The 20,908-nt window shown below is 32.9% G+C and overlaps 1 protein-coding gene and 1 long non-coding RNA gene across 3 annotated transcripts; one reads left to right on the forward strand and one right to left on the reverse strand.

The window, feature by feature from the left end:
* The first annotated feature begins 1,224 nt into the window (after positions 1-1,224).
* On the forward strand, positions 1,225-19,589 carry LOC128176815 (CD109 antigen-like). The gene is made up of 17 exons (XM_052843363.1): positions 1,225-1,308; positions 1,443-1,493; positions 2,357-2,503; positions 3,240-3,381; positions 11,483-11,659; positions 14,116-14,197; positions 14,313-14,469; positions 14,593-14,676; positions 14,764-14,944; positions 15,074-15,288; positions 15,944-16,093; positions 16,223-16,285; positions 16,392-16,504; positions 17,108-17,252; positions 17,502-17,604; positions 19,336-19,427; positions 19,515-19,589. Exons 1-17 carry the CDS (start codon positions 1,225-1,227, stop codon positions 19,524-19,526), a joined length of 1,998 nt encoding a protein of 665 aa, XP_052699323.1. The 3' UTR covers positions 19,527-19,589.
* On the reverse strand, positions 6,291-7,442 carry LOC128178605 (uncharacterized). 2 transcript variants are annotated; one of them, XR_008242972.1, is made up of 3 exons: positions 7,111-7,442; positions 6,810-6,935; positions 6,291-6,388 (listed from the first exon to the last, which is right to left on the reverse strand). It is a non-coding gene; the product is annotated as an uncharacterized LOC128178605 (long non-coding RNA). The 2 variants fall into 2 exon arrangements; XR_008242971.1 differs by lacking the exon at positions 7,111-7,442 and having other exon boundaries at positions 6,810-7,102.
* Positions 19,590-20,908: the final 1,319 nt, after the last annotated feature.

Below are 20,908 nucleotides of genomic sequence, written 5' to 3' on the forward strand. Positions count from 1 at the left end.
ATTAATTTATCTTTATAACAGTCACTTGATCCAGGAGCCCCAGTTGCCAGGCGCTGATCATTAGATCAAAGGAGATGCGAAGCATCGAGTATGATCTGATGGTCCGCGCCTTGCAACGAGACGTGCTCCGACCCATTGGATCAATTACTGCTATAATAATATGTTTTACATTTTTCACATGTTTATCTCAACATACGGTGGATATCTTATACGTAATAAATTTCTGATATTACACTGTGTATCATAACGCAATGTGACGTCATATTAAAACATTAAGTAGGTTGACGTAGAATGAAAAAGTACAAAATAATTTAATTGAAAAGTGTAAAGATGTACATGTAAAGCATTTAATGCCATTTTATTTATTTTTTTATGAATTGATAAAAAATATGGTCGAAAATAAAATTTTTGTTTGTTAATCTTCAAGGAACCTTTTTGCATGCGTAAAGTTGTTGACGTCATACTGTAAATGGGTTGTGCGGCTAACAATTATATTTTTTACGGAAAAGATTAAGGTTTAACAAAATACGCAGTAAATCATGTGATACAAAGAATCTCTCGTAATTTGCGATGGTATATGATTTTAATCCAACTCGTTGTGTGTTTTCTATATCCCCTCGTTGGATGAAAATCATATATCATCGCAAATCACGACAGGTCCTATATGTATTTAATTACAAAATTAAATGCTTTCAAATTGAAAATCTGACAGTGAATAATTTTTCCATAATGAAAACTATACATATAATCTTCATCAGTCGGGTCAAAACTAAAAAAAAACCCGCACTGCCCTCTATATTTTGACTGTTTAAAATGTAGTTGCGAATTTATCTACTTTGCATACTGGGATTTTTTATGAGCTTAATAATATTTATAATATAGTAAAATATTTTAGGTTTATGATACTTATTGATAAATTATTTGTTTAATAAATAAAAAAAACATTCCTCGATTTAATTTATTCATTGAGGATTAAAACTGACGTCCTTCACGAAAAAGGTGCCTGATACTTTAACAACCTGGATAACTACTGCTTTTTGTGTGCATGATGACAAAGGATTCGGTATTTCACAAGGAAATAATCCATTAAAGGTATACACATGTATGATATAAAAAAATCACTGAGACTGTATCCAGCGTTTCCATTGTTATCTAAACTATACAATATACAAGCAATCTCATTTTACTTTTTAGATACAAGTGTTCCAGTCGTTTTTTGTCAAAATGAAACCTCCTTCAAATGTAGTTGCAGGAAACAGTGTGGCAATCCAAATTTCCTTGTTTAATTATCATCCTACTGCTAAGATGGTAAATCTCTCTCTCTCTCTTTCTCTCTCTCTCTCTCTCTCTCTCTCTCTCTCTCTCTCTCTCTCTCTTCTCAAAATTACTCCTTTACATAACTTTATATATAAACATTAGCACAATTTATATATCTGTTTTAGGTTGTTCTGTACGTCTGGTTTCAAGATTTTGTCGGGGGCTCTTTTGTAAAGGTAAGAATTTTTTGTAACATGCAAATGCATACATGCATTAAATGATTTATACCCACTGACAAACTTGTTACAGTTACGGTAAAAATAAAGAAAAGAGGAACCTTCTCTCAATGATCTGGTCTATGTGATAACGTCTGTCATTTTCAAAGAGGCTTACAAAGGAGGCGGAGCTGTCACCATTATTATATTTTTTAAATGACGTAAGATCTTAAATATGTCTACTTACTCAAATGTTTGAACAAAAGTGTGAAAGAAGATCAGATGAAAAAATACTCTGGAAATTTTTTTATTAAAAAATAATAGTGGGTTCTTATCAGGAGATATCACTGATAAGAAAAGATACCATTTCACAATTTTTGGTGTTCGTAAGAGTCACACAAGCTTACAAATATCCTACATTCATTAACAAAACTTAAATATGAATATAAGTCCAAATTGTCGCTTTTGTAAAAAAGTAAAACTCAAACTTTTGAGTATAGCAAAATTGCCGTGTTTCATGTTACCATTAAACTTTATATAAATGTGAATATTTCATCAAATTTTTTTTAAAATATATAATCATTAGTTTATATTAAAAAAAACTATGTTTACACGTGATTAATTCAATGCATGTTTATTTACAATTCAGAATTATTTAAGTGTTTACAAAACATTAACAACAACTGTCAATAATATTTTTATATATACAGTCCATATATTCAATACAGATAATTTATTTTGAAAAATCTATTGGTTTTGAAAAATTACAAGAAGGAAAACAGTCTATTAATTGATTGATAATATTATAAATATCTTAAGGTTAGGGGCTCCCCGAGGATTTCTCTCCCTTGACGAACAATTCATTCTGTGGTTTTTCCTTATAGGTCAACGGACGTAACTCCACACTAAAAATGCAAGTCATCGATACAAATTTGGAAAAGTATGGATTCTACAATATTACCGTTGCTGTGTACGATTTATTGGCTGGATATAAAATATTAGACAGTGCTGAGATACCAATTTTTGTCAAGGTAAAAAACCTTTTTCTTATTAAGTAAAATGACAATCAGGAATTTTTATGCACTATTTGATTTTGTGTTGACCAACAAAAAAAAATTACTCACTGTCTGAGGGCATGGCTAAAAAAGATGCGATAATAACATCGGACCTACACGAATTCAACGCCAAGATTGAATTTTCAATGGCTACCTAAAATCAAATATCGTACAGGTACAATTACTATATCAACCTCAATTAAGGAAATGAAATTTGACAATGGGAAAAATTAAATTATGTGAGCACACACATGTAATAACTCTAAAAACTCATGGTAAGTTCTTGATTAAGACTTTACTAGTCGAAGAAAATCATCCCTTGTGGCAATGGAATACAAGTGTCGGTACAATATCAACTTATCATTTCGTTAATATGAATTTAACGTCGAAAATACGATTCTAAGCCCCTGATACGTTTGACCTTTATATCGTACAAATCTTCCTACATTGCTAATTCAAAGTATCAAAGCCCCAGGTGTACAACAAGATTACAACGTTCCAAAAATAATTTCGTAAATGGAAGATCATCATGGATTAAGGAGACCATTAATATTTATAAGTATATATAAGTAACCTACACAAGATTACTTTACAAAAATATGCTCAGTAATGAATAAATAACAATGTATGCAGGTATTTGCGTATCACAATTGTCTGTTGGTTCAATGTGAGTTCATATACTTTTGAATGTTATTTTTGGCTTGGTTTACAGGCCCCAGGTGTACAACAAGATTACAACGTTCCAAAAATAATTTCGTTAAATGGAAGATCATCATGGATTAAGGAGACCATTAATATTTCATTGCCAAGTACAGCTTTGCCGAAAACCAAGTTTCTTTTCATTACTATAACGGGTAAATCATGTTTAAAATTTATTGAAACAATATGATCAAGGACACACATTATTTATGAAACGTCATAGCAAGTACAAGTCAGGGAAAATGTGGAGAACCCCTAACAGGCTTAGTAAAATATCGAAATGATCAGTATTTTCTCATTTCATTATTATCATTTATTTTACTGTGTTATTGAAGTTTAATACATATAAATTATATTACTAATTTAATGTTTATTTCTTTTGGATAATTTAGAATTAAGGACTATTGGGTCGGTCAGTCACAGGTACAGTGATATATAAACGTCAGACTCACACTTTCAATAAGCTGCAAAATGTAGCGCTATCCCAATTTTTTGGAGAGGGTTACAACTCCATAGGATCTCCGTAGTGGTGTCAATGAATACTCGTTCCCGCAACGATTTTTGATCAGATCATTTAACAATGACAGTAACATTTGCATTCCCTTTTTGAACATAAATAACGCGGCAAAAATCAGTTTCACATTCACTTTGAATAGTTTTTAGTTCAATGCTGTTTTAGTGATATAACGATATAAGACCTCTTCTTTACACCGATATTCACGTTATCAAACCGATCTAAACTTAAAGGGACATAATCACGATTTTGATCAAAATTATTTTTCCGTTTTTAATGTTAAAAATGCTTCAGTAAGGCATTTCTGATGATCAACTGAAGTTTGATCGTCGTTGAGTTATAAGCGAGAAATGGAGCTTACAATTCTTTGTCATATAAACAAAGTTAATGTCATGCTTTTGTTTACGTTTTGGATGTTGAATTAAGAAATCCAGTTTAAGACATAAAATAGATGTGATGAACGCTTACAACTATTCATTTATGCTTTAAAATTAGAAGGGAGAAAAAACCGCTTAAAAAAGAACTTTAACAATATTGAACAATGTAAACAAAAACAGGACACGAGCCTTGTTTACATAACAACGAATTGAGAGCTCTGTACTTGCTTATAACGCTTCGACTAATACTCAACATTTTGGTTGTTCATCAGGAAAGCAATTCAAAAGCATTGTAAACAATAAAATTAGAAAAATAAAATTTGACCAAAATCGTGACCATGCCCCTTGAAAACGTAAATCCCATAAAATCACACGAGAACTACCTTGACTGCTGAAGAAGACGACTGGTAAATATTCTGGTGTTTATTATATCTGGTTTTGATTTATAGACAGTTATTTTGTTCAACCTGCACTAAAATCATTTAATCTAAAGGAGATCTAGCATTTAAACGATCTTTTCAAACCGAAGTCGGACAGATTAGAATGATAATTTTCATAATTACGGAGATCCTATGGGATTGTAGCTCGCTCCTGAAAAAAGTCAGACACCTATGTAAAATAAATCGGAGAGGACTGTAATATTATTGCTAGCTTTAAATGGATGAAATTCTATTTTTACAAGACAACTTGTAACGTCTACATGTACTTACAAATGTTCTAAGCAGTGCAGTTACATATAATTTAACTTCAATTATTAAATATTGTTTTCTTTTTATGTCGATACATCTTCCTTATATGGTTTTCAATGTTTTATTAAGAACCATCATCTGACATTTAAAGAAAATCTTTTGATGTACAGGTTTTAGCTCAGCTAAAAAGGTCTTAGTGAACTTTTCTGATCACATGTTGTCCATCGTCCGTCCGTCTGTCTGTTCGTCCGTCCATCCCTCCGTCTTGGTACATGGTACAATGGTAATGAATTATTTTATACTTTCTAATAATGGATGAAAACATTTGAAAAGGAAGATAATCACAAAACAGTAAAAATAGGGTGTACATGTATGTCTGAAAATCCTTCCTCTCAAGAATCCTTGCACCATAGACATTAGTATTTATGCCAAAGCTTAAATATATAGTAACAAGAGATCCACAGACCTGATGGTTACCTGAATATCGTAGATGGGCCTGTCCTGCAGTCTCATGTTTGCGTCTTAAAACTTCTTTTGGAATCCAAGACTTCATTTTGAAGTCCAAAACTTTTCTAACCGTTACCCCCGCTTTTATTAATTCTTGTTTTAAACATTAATTCTTAAAGGGGGAAACAAGAGAATCTCGGATTTTCATACCCCAGCACCAGGTGTCAAAATTATTAACATTTTGTTAAAAAAAGACCTAAAGGCTTTTAATCACATTTTTATAATATTCACAGTTTCGTTGATAATGCACACAAGCATTTACAATGCACATAAAATCAAGAAGACTTCCACAAATAGAAAAATTTAGGAAGAGGTTTTGATATACATGTAATAACAATGCAATTAGTTTAACTCCCGCGACTGTGAAAAAACAAAAGAAAAAAATATTTAAGTTTAAGATTTAATATATTTTCACAATATGGCCATATTGGGCCGTCTAGAACCTACACTGACCCAGGGGCCACACAATTTATGTAGAAGGCTTCTTTGACATTATAACCATGAATTTAGTTATTCTTAACAACATGTAGAGACGGGAACAATTCTTAAGATTTAATACATTTTGATATATGCATTAAATCGGGATTTTTTAATTATATTAAAAAAATTAATACGTTTTACTCTATGGCACATAAGGACCTAAACCCCTGACCCAAGTTTTCTGCTAATGTTTGCCTTTCCTTCAAGCATTTCGGCTTTTTAATTTCAATTCCACTTTTTATTCCCTTGAGGTGGATCTCTACACCAAATAAGTGTAGGAGATTTTTGTTGCATGCATTTGTTACCAATACTAGGCACAGTATTCAACAATAATATACCTCAAAATACAATACACTATTTTCTAGAGAATTTTTAAAATATCAGTCTGGTTCCAGATAACCCCTTATTAATCTAATTTTTAAACATTCCTGTTTTAAAATTCTTATGAAATTGAAATGTTATTAAGTTTAGAAATGAAAAAAAAAAAATCATGAATGAAGTTTGTATGATTTTTATTGGAATCCACATAAATATGAAACTAAAATATAAAAAAAATTCTTTTAAGGCAAACTGCTGGACAAAATCCCACAAAAACCTGAAAATATAAACAATAATTGTTGGTGAATGGGATGAAGAAAAGAAATTGAATGAAATTGAAAAAATAAAGGAAATACTTAATTATTGCAAAAATCTTGGTATGAAAGATCCTGTTTAAGAGTTGTCTTTCTTTATTTTACATGGTCTCAAATATCTTGGGATCAATTTTTTAATTAATAAAAATCACGAAGAAAAATAAAAAAAAAGGAACAAGTTTATGCTAAATATGTAGATATAAGATAAGTAGTGCTTATGATAATGTTTGAAGCTGAAAAATCATATTATTGATGAATGCATTTATATATATATTTAACTCTTCAGAACAAAATATTAGTAGTTAATTATATTATAAATTGCCTTTTACTTTTTTATATACAATAGCAATTATAAACAACAACCATACGCATATTAATACATACATTAGATGTCCATAGTGATACACATGCATGTGTGGAAATGAAAAACATGCTCCTTTTCAGAATTCTGTCTTTCCCTCATTTGGCTTGCAAATCCGGGCTTCCACTGCTATTGCTACCTAGTTGTATCTATTTTAATCAAAATACATTAGTTTAATGTCAAAGTTTCAGTGAAAGTCTTTTACTGCAAATGTTTTTTTTTAATTTGGGAAGTTAGGATCAATTCAAGAGATCGTACTACGGTACTTTTGTTTTATATTCATCATACATATATAGTTTAAATGAAAATTTGACATCTGCTTACCTATATCAATAATCCGCCACATATGTATGATCGTCTGTTGCAGATGACATGACAAAAATGTGTTGCCAATAGCAGCAGAGCAGGGAAACGGTATATTACTTAGATTCCACGTTTTCCGTACAAAACAGCTGATAATCAATGTTAGTTAAAAGCTTTAAACAGGAAGAAAATTGACATATTTTCTAAGCGTTTTGGTGATTTCATTCCTATCTCACCTCCTTAGTTAGAAGAGTTCAATTAAACGGTGTATAGCTATTTTGTACCACGACATAATGTTATCAATCCGGAACACAATGGCGTTTCGAACGGAAGTCAGACATGTTTTGACGATGTAGTCTTCCACCTTAAACTTAAACTAGGCATTGACTCGATTGATATAGCAGGGGTATGTGTTTACTTAGGTTTTTCGTAGATTTTAGGCAACATCTTCCTTTTAAAAGATTGTTTTCTATATGAGCGCATAAATGATTCAAATTCAAATTGTCGTATATATGGTAAAAAAAAAACAGTTATATTAATCATTCACATCCATGAAACAAGTCGATACAGCCATGCGTCCGTATGTTGTTTTTTTTATTTAAAAAGTGAGAAACCTTGTATGCTTATTCTATTAAAAAAGGTAGTTTGTTTACGAATTTCAACTCGTTTAGACCTCAAGAATAACAAAGCCCCGAACACGTGACTGAAATTCTTAATTTCGCATAGGTGTGCTCAAAGCGTGATTGTGAATTAATTTCAGGTACGAGGTACTCGTGTCATTCAATCAAACGCCCCTTTTAATATAATAATGCATACTTTTCGCACGCTTGATTGACGCTCCACCTTCTAATACAAATATTATGTTCTTATTCGTTTCACTCAAACATTTATAAACACAAACTCTTGAGTAAGATGTGAAGCGCTCTGAAAGTGCAGTTTTAGTTAATTCGAAGATAAAGGAGATAAGAAAACGCTAATTATAAATGCCAAGATTTTTTGTGACTGAAAGTTTTTCAGAAAAATTTTCTTTGACATGGCCATCTTTTGCCCTATCCGACCGCGACTGCCCATTGCAGAAGTAGCACCACCCGATTTTATACTATGTACACCAAATTTTGACTCGTCTTAACCAATCTTTTTAAGGGCGTCCAATGTTATCTTCCTTTCTATTGTATATGAAATCGGACGATTATCCGTTCTAAGTCTATCAGAATTAGATTTTTTTTTACAAAAAGACACCGATCTAAACAAGTGTTGAGAAGAACACATTGCAGCATTTGACAATCTTAAGAACTTTTCTAATATATTTACAGGACATGTGTCACAGAATGTTCTAGCTATACAAACGTTTTGACCAGTTCTATACACATCTGTCTTGCTTTTAACAATGTTAATTTCCACGCAATTATCCTGTAAACAAATATCTAAATAAAGAATATTTACTAGTTCTGAGAATCTCAGGAATCCAGCAAAACCTAAAAACACACACACAGCGTTCTCAAATTATACAAATTGTCATCCTTTCAAAATGTAGACACCAGGGCCTTCCAATGTTCTGGCGCAATACGTTCTTTTTTGGTACCAGGTTTTGATGTTTCTCTAAGTGCCCCCCCCCCCCTCCATAATAATTTTAACGAGGACAGAATCAAATGGATCTACATAGCCTGCTAGGCTATATACCCAGCTAATAGCATGCGCAGCTGAATGAATTTTTCCCGATGATTTGTATTGCTTTGCAAAATGAATGATATACAATGCAACGTTGGTTTTCGAAGCAGGAGAGGAGTAATCACAGCTAGGGTTAGAACTGTTACACCATTTGCAAAAGGTGTTAAAATCGTACATGTACTGTTTTGCTGTATTGTCGGCCTTAGATGTTTTACAATATCGAGGTAGTTCTGATGCGAGTTCCTCAAGACGACGATCTTTACTTTCGTTGTTAATGCCTATCCATTTGCCCACTGTAAATACATCTGAAAAATGTGTTTGTTCTAACAACATATCAATATCCTCTTCATTTCAAATTACACTATATATGGTGTATCAAGACCTTCATTATCTGCAATACACCCTCTGATGTACCAGGACCATTATTCAACTGCAATACATCAACCGTTCATATTCGCCACATATAAGGAAGTACCATTATTAATATCATGTCATTTGCAATACACCTTCATTCATAACAAATTAGTAGCATCCAATCGTGCCACAAGTATTCCAGAACCGAAAAATACAGAACCAAATACGCAGTTTTTGTTCTGACCTTGAATGATTATCTCCTTTGTATCTTTAAATAATAATACGTCTTTCACATCAGTTTTATGATATAATTTTTCATCAAATAACATTGCCAAAAAAAAGCACACGGTCAGTTTAGTAAGAGACTATTAAATGAATGGGAGGAACTAGCCATTTATTCCCCCACCCAATTTTTTGTAAAACAGTCTACAGCCTCTGATTCACAATTCCAGAATTTGTAACCAAGCAATTTACGATTATTGAAATTTGCAAATATGTCTGCAGTTAATGATCCGAACATAGAACTTACAAAATCAAAAAAGTCTACAATAATTCCCAATCATCATGATTTTACTAAGAAAATCTGCTTGATCATTTTCTGAACTCGGAATCCACTGAACATCAAGTGAAATTTTGCTATCGGCGCACATTTTGAAAATATTATATGCTATAACTTGTAAATGGTGCTTCATGATACCAGAGTGTACTATTTTCTCACAACTTTGGTTATCAGTAAACCACTTCGCTGTCATTTCTTGTAATTCATTCTTAATAGATGTCAACGCCAATTGTATACCCTTCAACTCTCTCCGTGTCGAACTCATATTTTTCTTATCATCTTTCCACATGAGATGGAACACCTTAGAATTAACTTCAAAAGTATATGCACTTGATGCTGAGTTGCTTGCATCTGAATAAATGATTACATTTTTTCTTTTAACAGAATGTAGAAATCTTGTATTTTTACAAGGAATACATTTTATCCAGCTTTGAGCTGACCTGATAAATTTTAAAATTGTGTCTGAAAAACGCCCGTGACGAGCTTCAACCACGTCCGCAATATCCAGTGGAGGGTTTCCAACAGCTTCTTTTTGAGTTTGGTTGATTTCGCCTTTTTCTAATAGAGAAATTTCTTCGCCAGAGTCGTTCATGACAAAACGTGTCTTGACTGCACGAAAAAGAACCTTCGAATGGTTTTTATTTTACTAATACACAATAATTTTCACGGTCATTCATAGCCCGTACTATGAATACCTAGGTGACAATAATAACAACCAATAGATGTAAAGAATAAACAAACACTACCACATGTTTCAGTAACATTAATAAATACATATAGTGACCTACATAGCCTTTACAGCGAAGTCGTGATTTCGCATTGAAACATACTATTTTATTTATTTTATTTTGAACACTGTTCGTTATCACAACATGTCATGTTTTAGAAGACAAAAATGTTTTAAATTTTTATATGCCAATAAAAGGCTGCTTCAATTCACTTAATTGGGCTGGTAATGGTGTTAAAATGATTATCAGTGTCATGTAAAGTAGCGACATCTAAAGTAAATTGTTTGAGGAATTTTTAGGAATAATATATTTGTACAGAATGTGTTCGGACATAAGATGAATCAGTCCAAAACTAGAGCAAATTTTGGTGCGACGTACGAGACTATAGCTCCAAGATCGTCCATTCGATTTTTTTTTCAGACCGGGAGCCATAAACTTGCAGCTTAAGAAATATAATGCTACAACTTGAGAGATTACTATGCAAGCCTTCTCAGATTGAGTAAATTTTAACTTGTAAAACCCGTGGCTCACGGACCAATACTAAGGCCCAGTATAGATTCTAAGGAAATTGTGTTAAAATCCTCTTCTCAAGAAGCTACATTGCTACATTTAGTTATTTTACTATTTAAGCATCCTCGTATCTTCATATCCTCAAATCTAGGTCATAATGACCTTCTTCTACTTTTTATAATTATTTATAGTTCATTTTACAGTTTCTCTAATACGTTGAGACCTAGGATAATAAGAATGGTCAGTTGATGCATCTTAGATCTTACCAATGGCATTTGATTTTCAAAAACGATGCTTCTTTTTTAGTTTGTTTGTATAAATGTCAAGTCTTGGAATAAATGAAATATTTTGTGAGTTTTACATTATTAACAAGTTTCACATTTAAAATTTTCGAAAGGGGTTACGAGAACTGTAGTTCAGGTGAGCGATGTGGCCCCTGGGCCTCTTGTTAAAAAGATTAATATGGTTTTCGATTATAGTTTCACATTAATGCTACTGTGTATTTATGGGTATAATTATATATGTTTAATATAAAAAAAACCTTAGGGTACTTATTTTTAATCGTATTTTTCAGGAGATATTCTGGCACCAAGTATTAATGGACTCGATCATTTAATACGTTCCCCCTGTGGGTGTGGCGAGCAGACAATGATGTTTCTAGCACCAAATATTTACGTTATACATTATCTCAAAAGTACAAAACAGTTATCAACGGACATGAAAAGGAAAGCAGTTACAAATATCAATAGTGGTACTTACTTTTTTTTCTTTGTGATGAGATAACAACAATTTTGGATGGCATTTGCAATTGGTTCACCGGTTTACCCCCAAAGATCACAAATATTTTCAAATTTCATAACTTCATTATTAATATACCGATATAGAATTAAAACACATTTTTTAGCTTCCGTTACCCACTTCATATGAAACATTTTTAATCGATTTAATAGTAATGGTATATATAAGTTCCCGTTCAATCACTTTGTTGTTCATTTTTTTTAATCCTCAGAGATAACTTTTTTTTTTAATTACACGTTTTCAGACAAATAATTTTTTATGACAATGGAATTTTGAATGTGTCATCTTTCTTGTCTGGTTGAAAAATACGGCTGTGAAAAATTTACGCTGCATCTTTTGAATTGTAAATGACATGAAAACATCCATTCGTTGATGAAAATTTGCAAGGTGTTCCGAGAACTAGATTTGAAAAAAAATGTTCGATTTTTCCAATATAAATATCTACGAAAACAATATAATTTTAAAACCCGACAATTTCTCCGGATTATGATAATAAAATGGGACATGTCAAAGAGGATGTCTTGGACAACTATTGCTCCGCATGGTTTTAATTGATTTTAAGCCAAGCATATAGAAAAACTGCTTAAAGTCTGTCCCAAGATATTAAAGCTGCATATTTCAACGATGTTTAATGAAAATACTCATATCTGTGATTATTTTGGCAAGAGTTTACGAATATTTTGTCGCTTCTGTTCGTGTGCCCTTTGTGAAAGGGACTTAAAGAACAGATACTGCGACCTTGATATTCCGAAATAATAAGTAGAATCGTTTAATCATTTGTAATATTAACAAGATTATTTCCAAATACTGACCGAGATCTTATTTTGCTTTATACATCTGTTAACTTACTTAAAGACTCATATTTTTCCTCCATGATTAAATGAAAATGTGTGAACTTAACTCCAATACTCAGTTTTTTTTTTATTTTGAAACACATCATGTTATACCTTTCATCAACAAATGCATCGATTGATATGTAACATAATTTTTTTATGTCTGTGCTATTTAATATTTGTCGGGCTTAATTCGGAGCTACCTTATATGACAAATGAGGGTACTTGATTTGTAGACTAATTTCATAGAATTTCGTTGATGAGATGACACTTATTACTTATGTTATTTAAACAGCAGTTGGAGTGGAGATAATGGAGGTAAATAGATTATGTTGACCGAAAAATAATATCTACAAAACGTTTCGATGGGTTTACTCTGTCTTCAAAAGCATTTTCTTTTCAAAGAGTCCGAACTTTGGAAGATTTTTCTAAATTTAACTAAAGAATGGCATAACTGTTAAAATCACTTGAAATGTTACCAGATTAAGAAAACATGCAAATATGATGCTTATCACCCCCGTGCAAAACTGTAGATGTATGGAGGAGCTTACAACAAACAACCGTCTTTACATGAATTGTTGCTTGGGTTTTATACAATACTCATGAATTTCTTTCACTGTACTTGACCGGTCTCCTTCTTTTGATGCCGCGACGTGTGTCCGTTTAATCCGAGTCACACCCAGCCAGACATGTGCAATGTACAACTGCCTGTTGTGAAAAGGATTTAACGGATATAATTGATTTTTATCCGCTCATTCACTTTCATATGCTAGACAGGTACGCGACAGTAAGATTTCCATTCGAAAACTGTTTCCTTAGTTTCTAACGTATTAACGTCAATTGCATTTGTTTATCCAGTTCTTGCTTGTGACTAATAGTAAAATCTGATTATATATATATATATATATATATATATATATATATATATATATATATATATATATATATATATATATATATATATACAAACATTGCAAAAACTTTCATATGACCACATACTAGTACTTGTCCAAAGTGATGAATTTAGATATATAAAGCTCAGACAAAATTCACCTTATTGGAGCTCCACGTCCGCACGTTTGAACCCACGTTTGGACCTTCGGAATATACTCTCCTAACAGAGAGCAGCCAGCACTCTAACCACTCGGCTATTTATGGAAGACTTAAATCTTCCTTTCGACAAAGGACGGAACTTAGCGCGCTGGTCACTCACTACACGGTCTTTAAGATTGACTTGGAATGTAGACAAACGGCATTCTGAGAGGATCGTCACGAACCACATTTCATGAATACATACATACCGGTGATGGCTGCCCACTGCTAGAGTAGTAGTTTCCAAAGGTCGTGAGTTCAAACTTGGTCGGATGTGGAGCTCCACTAAGGTGAATTTTCTGTGTTTTATATATCTATTATTTTCTTCTGGTATATGTTAAATCTGAGAGTAATTGCAATGTTTGTTTGTTTTTTTTTAGAATGCTGTATAAATTTGGGAAATTTATAGTTGTTTATCCGTCCTTGAACGTATTGAATGTTGGAATAATATATATGATAAGAATCCTTTCATATCCTTTTTCAGGCGTTGACAGAGAACTCCGTTGGCGCAGACATGATGGTTCATTCAGTATATGGGGAAACCGTGACAGACATGGGAGTACTTGGTGAATTAAAATATTATCTGTCATTCATGTAAAATTGCCGAAGTTCACAATAGTTTATCGGTTCATGTTTACATTCCATTTGTCGGTTTTATATATTCGAAAAATATTTCACTAGGCTGACATCGTTCGTTTTGATGTGCTTCCACCAAGCTGATGATTTTATACCAGTAGAGAAAGGAATCTTTGTTAAAGGTTTAAACTGGTTATTACGGCAACAAAACACAGATGGCTCATTTGCTGAAAATGGACGAGTTATTCAATACCAAATGCAGGTACATGTAACAAGAGTTCTAATAATATAAATAAAATGTCCACATAGGTAAACTCTTAAATTGTATGTAAGACAATGTTTTAGTATCTAGTTGTGCATAGTAACAGAATATATTTATTTTCAGGGAGGTGTTAGAGCATCTCGAGTTACAATGACTGCTTATGTTCTCTTGACATTGTTAGAGTTCAAAGATTTTTCGGAATTTAAGGTAAAGAAAGAAAATACCTTTGACCCCTGATAAACACAGAAGGCTTCATATTCAGTTTGATTTTATATCTTTATCCTTCCCAATTAGACAAAAATAGCTACTGCAAAAACTAAGGCGATGCAGTTTATAACAAGATCAAGCAATATAAATGGATTGCGAGGGAGTAAACATGGAATGGCTCTAACCAGCTATGTGTTACAAAAAGCTGGTTACTCTGATAAAGCAAAACTTGTGTACGCCGGTTTAAAAACACAAGCAAATTTCCAAGGTATGTTATTTTTCGTGTGCCTTTATAACAACGTAGCTTTTAGTTATATTTTGATATTTGGAATGTGAAATGAATCTGCAAGAATTTGAATTTTCAAATACCCAAACTCGAAAACTTTTTTTGATTTAGGCAAATATTTGTTTTGGCAAAACAACGGCAATCGGGTATACAAACAAAAACTGAGCTGGCAGTCTCCAAATCCGAGAGCAAGACCAATTGATATAGAAACGTCAGCGTATGCATTACTGTATCTTGCCGAAAAGAAGGACATGTCACAGGGCATAAAAATAGTGAACTGGCTTGTCTCCCAACGGAATCCCCAAGGAGGTTACTCATCAACACAGGTACAATTGAACGCACAAGATGTGCATAAACAGTTAGTTCTTATCAGTTTTAAAATCATTACATAATCTCCTGAATCTTGTACATTTGAACATTATTTTACTTAGAAGTTGATATTTATTAATCGGAAAATTGCAAATTTAACAATACAGAAAGTTTGCTTCTTATCATACGTGAAGGGCAAAAAACAACGTTCCTTTACTGATTTGTTCATTACTAGACATACTTTTTATAGGGTTTAATAATGCTGATATATTTACATGAGGGTTATTTTGAAAATAAATTATAGAAATATGAATAACAACCATTGTTATACCCTTGTAAAATAGTTATTATATAACTATTTACTAAAAAAAAAAGTCAAGCATTTTGACTGTTGGACTGGAACTGTTGGATTGGAACTGTTAAAATCGACTGTTGACCGGTGACGTCACATTCCTTGAAAAAGTGTTATTGATTAGAAGGGGTATAACAAAACTGTTGTTTACTGTGTCTCGGGCAACAGTTGACTTGTCGGACCGGCTCGCAAACTGTTGCCCGCGGCCTTTGGCCTTGGGAAACAGTCTGAGGGCCGGTCCAACAGATCAACAGTTGCCCTCTACCCCAGTCAACAACTGTATACTATTATGTTTTTGTTAATTTCTCATATTTATACAGGACACAGTTGTATCCCTCCATGCACTCGCCAAATTTTCTAGCTTGCTTCAACAATCGAGCGTAGATGCTGAGGTAAAAGTGAAAACTGACTTCAAAGAAAAAACGGTACATGTAAACAGGAAAAATAGGCTACTTGTTCAAAGAATTGAGGTAAGGTCCTCCAAACCGTAAAATTAGTAAATATGAATAATAAATGATTATACATTTTCATATAATAAGATAAAATTCAGTATGATAAACTAATAAAAATAATATGGTCTGTATGCAATTATTTTCTAGTTAGACAAAAGAACGAAACATGTGGAGATAAAAGTAAAGGGGAAAGGACTCGTTTTGGTTGATGTAAGCGACATTTTCTAGCTTCGATTGATTAAAATGAATTCAAATAAAATACTTTATTTTAAAATGTCATTATATCAAGCACTTATCTTTTTTACATGCATTTCAGACTACTGTGAAATATAATGTCATGAAAAGCGGGGATTCAACATTTGAAATCAATACAACAATATCGTCATCTAAGCAAACATTTGACAAAATCACAGTTAATGTTTGTATAAGGTAAAAAATCAAAGATGAAAAATATACATCATCGGGTATATTTAGAGTAATAATTTCTTTACATTTCGTATAATAAAGGGACACTTAACATACAGAGGTGGAGAGTGGTGTCCACTTTTTGATTTGGGTGAATGACTAAACTTGAACTTGGCAGCAGAGTGATGCAGTGTTTATTTCTATTGAAAAATTAACGTTCTTACAGAAAATTATATTTATATTCTGAGGGTGGAGGGGTATGATATATAAAAGATAATTAAAGATAAGGATTTCTTTTGTAGTCAATTCCAAAACAGTTAATATCCCATTATCTTCTAGTTAATTTGTGCTATCTATAAGTCTTAATTTGACTTTTAACATTATCGCTCTGTGTAGGAAATATCTAAAAGCTTTTTGTTTTGTTACTTTATATACATCTGTATCTATTCATATAATTGATTGTATCTTGAAACGCGTTGTTCATTACTTTGAACTAACTCATTTTAACTTATTCTTGAAAATTAAATCGATAGAGGAGTGGTTTATGAAAACGTGGCCAAAGTGTTGACAGTTGATTTCCTATTAGAAAATACTTGTTTTTTCAGCAAGATATTGTTTTTTTTTAAGGAGAAAAGATAACAAAGACAATGGGATGGTGCTTGCTGAAGTTGGACTTCCGTGTGGATTTAAAGGGGACCTATCTAAAACTAACGCACGGGGGCTCGATCATAAAGAGGCAATGTCGGATAAACTTGTGTTGTATTTTAAAAATGTACGTAAGAAAATGTTGTTCTGTAAGTGAGCTTTAATTGCAGCTTAAAAACTTTTTGACAATATTGTATGATAATCGTTTAGCTAATAAAAAATCATTTATGTGTATCATAATACTACTCATAAAGGTACATGCAGATTAAGATTTTCTGTAGGTTCACTGATAGAAACCAATATGTTTAAATTTAGATATCATATACATGTACATGTGATATGACATTCTTTACACGATTTTAATAACAACACACAGCTGAGGAGGAACTGGGTGTGTTTTGACGTGACAGGTAACCGCGTGGACAAGGTCACTGAGTCACAGGGAGTACCCATCATTGTGTACGACTATTACGAGCCAGGTAAAATAATTAACCTATTGATCTGGGTCGATTGTACATTGATTATTGGCCCAGTGCCATATATACTATCGGAAAAAAGAAACTGTGCGTTATTTAATATATGAAAAAATATTTAAAAATTACAACGAACAAATTTTATTTTTGTAATACTGTTAACACATGTATTCGTAACAACATTTCATAGCACATTAATGTCAACGTCGAATAACGTCAATTTCAGCACACTCGAAAGGCACTGTTATTTGAAATTAAATTAACAAAATTAATAACGCGTGTGACCACCATTTGCGTTCACGCATGCTTGACAGCGACGCCTCATTAATGCCACTAAAGTGTTCAGATCTAGAAATGCTTGAGGGATGTTGTTACAGATGTTGGTTCAAGCATGGCCTAAATCAGCCAATGTCACTGGCTGATTTGGTAAACGACGTAAACGTCTTTCCATTTCATCCCAGACGTGCTCGATCGGCGACAAATCGGGGGAAACAGCTGGCCAAGGCAAGACATCGACATTCTTTTGAACAAACAAGTCCATGACTACACGTGCAACGTGTGGCCTTGCGTTGTCTTGCTGCAGAGTGATGTGATTTTGATGTCTCTGTATGAAGGGTATCACATGACGCTGAATAATTTCATCTCGATAGCGTACGCCGGTGAGATTTCCATTGACAATCTGTAGAGGGGTCCTTCCACTTGCTGATATTCCACCCCACACCATAACGCTACCTCCACCAAATTGTCGACTTTGCACAACACAAGCGTCCTGGTAACGCTCCCCAACGCGACAATACACCCTACAACGGCCATCACTGCTATCCAAATAAAATCTAGATTCACCAGTGAAGAGAATATTGGCCCAGTCCTGTATTCTGAATCGCAGATGTCGTGTGCACCACCCTAGTCTGCCAATACGATGACGTTGAAGCTGTACTGGGCGCACTGCTGGACGTCTTGGTCTGATGTTTTGCTCGCGCAGGCGATTACGCACAGTTCTTCGACTAATTGGTCGAAGCACTGGATGTGACGTCACACGAGGTCGCCCAGAGCGCAGTCGATCCTGAGTGTTGCCAGATTGTTGAAAACGTCTCCATATAATGACTGGATGGTGTTCCAATGAACTCCAAAGTGTCTTGCTACAGTATTTTGCGCCATTCCAGCTTGCAGCATCCCAACAGCACGATTACGTTGGTTTTCGTTGAGTCGTGGCATGACAGGGGTAAATTTTATCGAAACTAAAGTGATTTCCTTAACAAAAAAAGTTAAAAACAAATCCTTCACAGTTCTTATTTCAAACAGTATTGGCCCATAAAACTCGTGCGTACAATTTTTCAATAAACAACAGGTGCTCACTAACCATGAAAAAGTCCGTGCACCCGGACGGTTACCATCCGATATTGTCAAAAACATTACCATTATCGATTGTTTAAATTTTTTAAATACAAACAATAGATATCGAAAAATGACACTAAATTTTATAATGCACAGTTTCTTTTTCCGCTAGTATATAGTGTATCTAGGTATTTGTCGCTTTTATTGTGATCATTTTCATGTCAAAAAAAGAGAAAGAAAGAAATACTAAAAAACCGATATGGGTTAGTGTGCGAAAAAAGCTATTAAATTTGCACAATATGACGAACTGAAATAAAAACAATAAAACACTACCATACATTTGTTATTTAATCAGAGTTGAGGACATTATATATTCATAAATTAAATTTTGTACTTAAATAGAGAACTACGGTATTGCAAGCTACCTGACAGGAAAACTGCAGGAGATGAACATCTGTCAGATCTGTCCAGAGTGCAACATTTGCAAAGAAATTGTGAGAACATTATATTTTATGTTCTTTTCAATTGCGTTTTATTTGAAGAACATTGAATGATTTAGCATTAATTGCTTAATATTTCAGGTCCTTGGCTAAAGCCGAAGTTGGACATGTTTGAATATAAAGGCAGACTTTAATAAAATAAGTAATCATACTCAGTGCTTGGTTTTGGGGTGTTTTTTTTACTTTTGCAAACATAGAACATACCGTACTGATGTACATTTTTACGAATTTATAGACAAACTCACTGTTTAAAATTTGTATGTGTTATTTTGAACAAATTAGAATACGTGTAAAAGATGGAAATTAATCAGAATTATTTATTTTAAGGCAATTTCATTTGCAAAAAATTACCGATACAATGTTTAACCAGCACAACCCGTACATCAGAACAACACGTACATATCTTTATAAAGATCTACCGAATAAACTAATATAATAAAATATTTTGGATTTAATATTTCAGGGACCGGATTTGTAAACATGATATAAAGTGCCGTCAGAATCTCTTTTCACAGCATCGAAAACAGAAATATAGAAATCTAATACAGAATAGAAAGATCAATTGTTTTGGGACGCCGTTACACTACATTGAAAATGTTATTAATATTGATCCTGACTATAAAATACTTCAAGTGTCCTTATCCCGTCGTGCAACTTGATGCGAGGGGGATATAGCATCGCTGCTCTGTGTGTGTGTGTGTGTGTGTGTGTGTGTGTGTTCAGCTTGGAAGCAAGTTTAAAAAAAAACACTTGCACGGATATTTTGCAAACTTCATACACTTATTTGGCATAGTAAAAGGACAAACCCTCTTAATTTTCAAGTCAATTAGTTGAGTACTAAAATAACAAAATTTTAAACAGAAATTCAATTTACGACTTAACTACTTCCGCTACACTTCTGTGAAACCAAAGTAAAAGTAAGCAGTACAAATCAACAACTTGATATTTTTTGGATTTAGATCTAGTACGGGTAAAAAAAAAGTATAATTCGTAGTAATGGAGGGTTAGTAAATATTGTCTCCTCATTTACATTTGCATAACTATATATTCCTAAATAAAGGATCCCCCACACAATATAACTCGTGCCGCTTAGCGGTCCCCTTGTTTATTTTATTTGCGTCATTGATGAAATGTACAGAACTTTACGTTACAAATTTGATTTGTAGTGTTATCATAGACAAAGACCCCCTGGACATTCTAAATATACTGAATTACAAGTAAACTAAAATGAGTAGCTAACATAACTCTGTCAAGAAATTTTTGAAGGCTTGTTGTTGGCTACGATAAACTGATTGAGACCGTGCGTGGCCTTTGGCTATGCTACTTTGAAATTCCATACATGTATGCAATTGAGGATCTTGATCCTGATTTTAATTTCATTTCAGTATTCAGATGAAATGATGGTTTTTTTTTATATTTCTAACTTATTAATATATATTCTAGTATTTTAAACAAATAATAACACTTAAAATTCA

Source organism: Crassostrea angulata, chromosome 3 (genome assembly GCF_025612915.1).
Source record: "Crassostrea angulata isolate pt1a10 chromosome 3, ASM2561291v2, whole genome shotgun sequence".
In the NCBI taxonomy this organism is placed as follows: Eukaryota; Metazoa; Mollusca; class Bivalvia; order Ostreida; family Ostreidae; genus Magallana; species Magallana angulata.

Coding starts and splice junctions, on each gene's coding strand:
- LOC128176815 (XM_052843363.1), top strand. CDS start 1,225: ATGAAACCTCCTTCAAATGTAGTTGCAGGAAACAGTGTGGCAATCCAA. Junction 1,494..2,356: donor TCGGGGGCTCTTTTGTAAAG/GTAAGAATTTTT, acceptor TTTTCCTTATAG/GTCAACGGACGTAACTCCAC. Junction 14,945..15,073: donor AACACAAGCAAATTTCCAAG/GTATGTTATTTT, acceptor TTTTTGATTTAG/GCAAATATTTGTTTTGGCAA.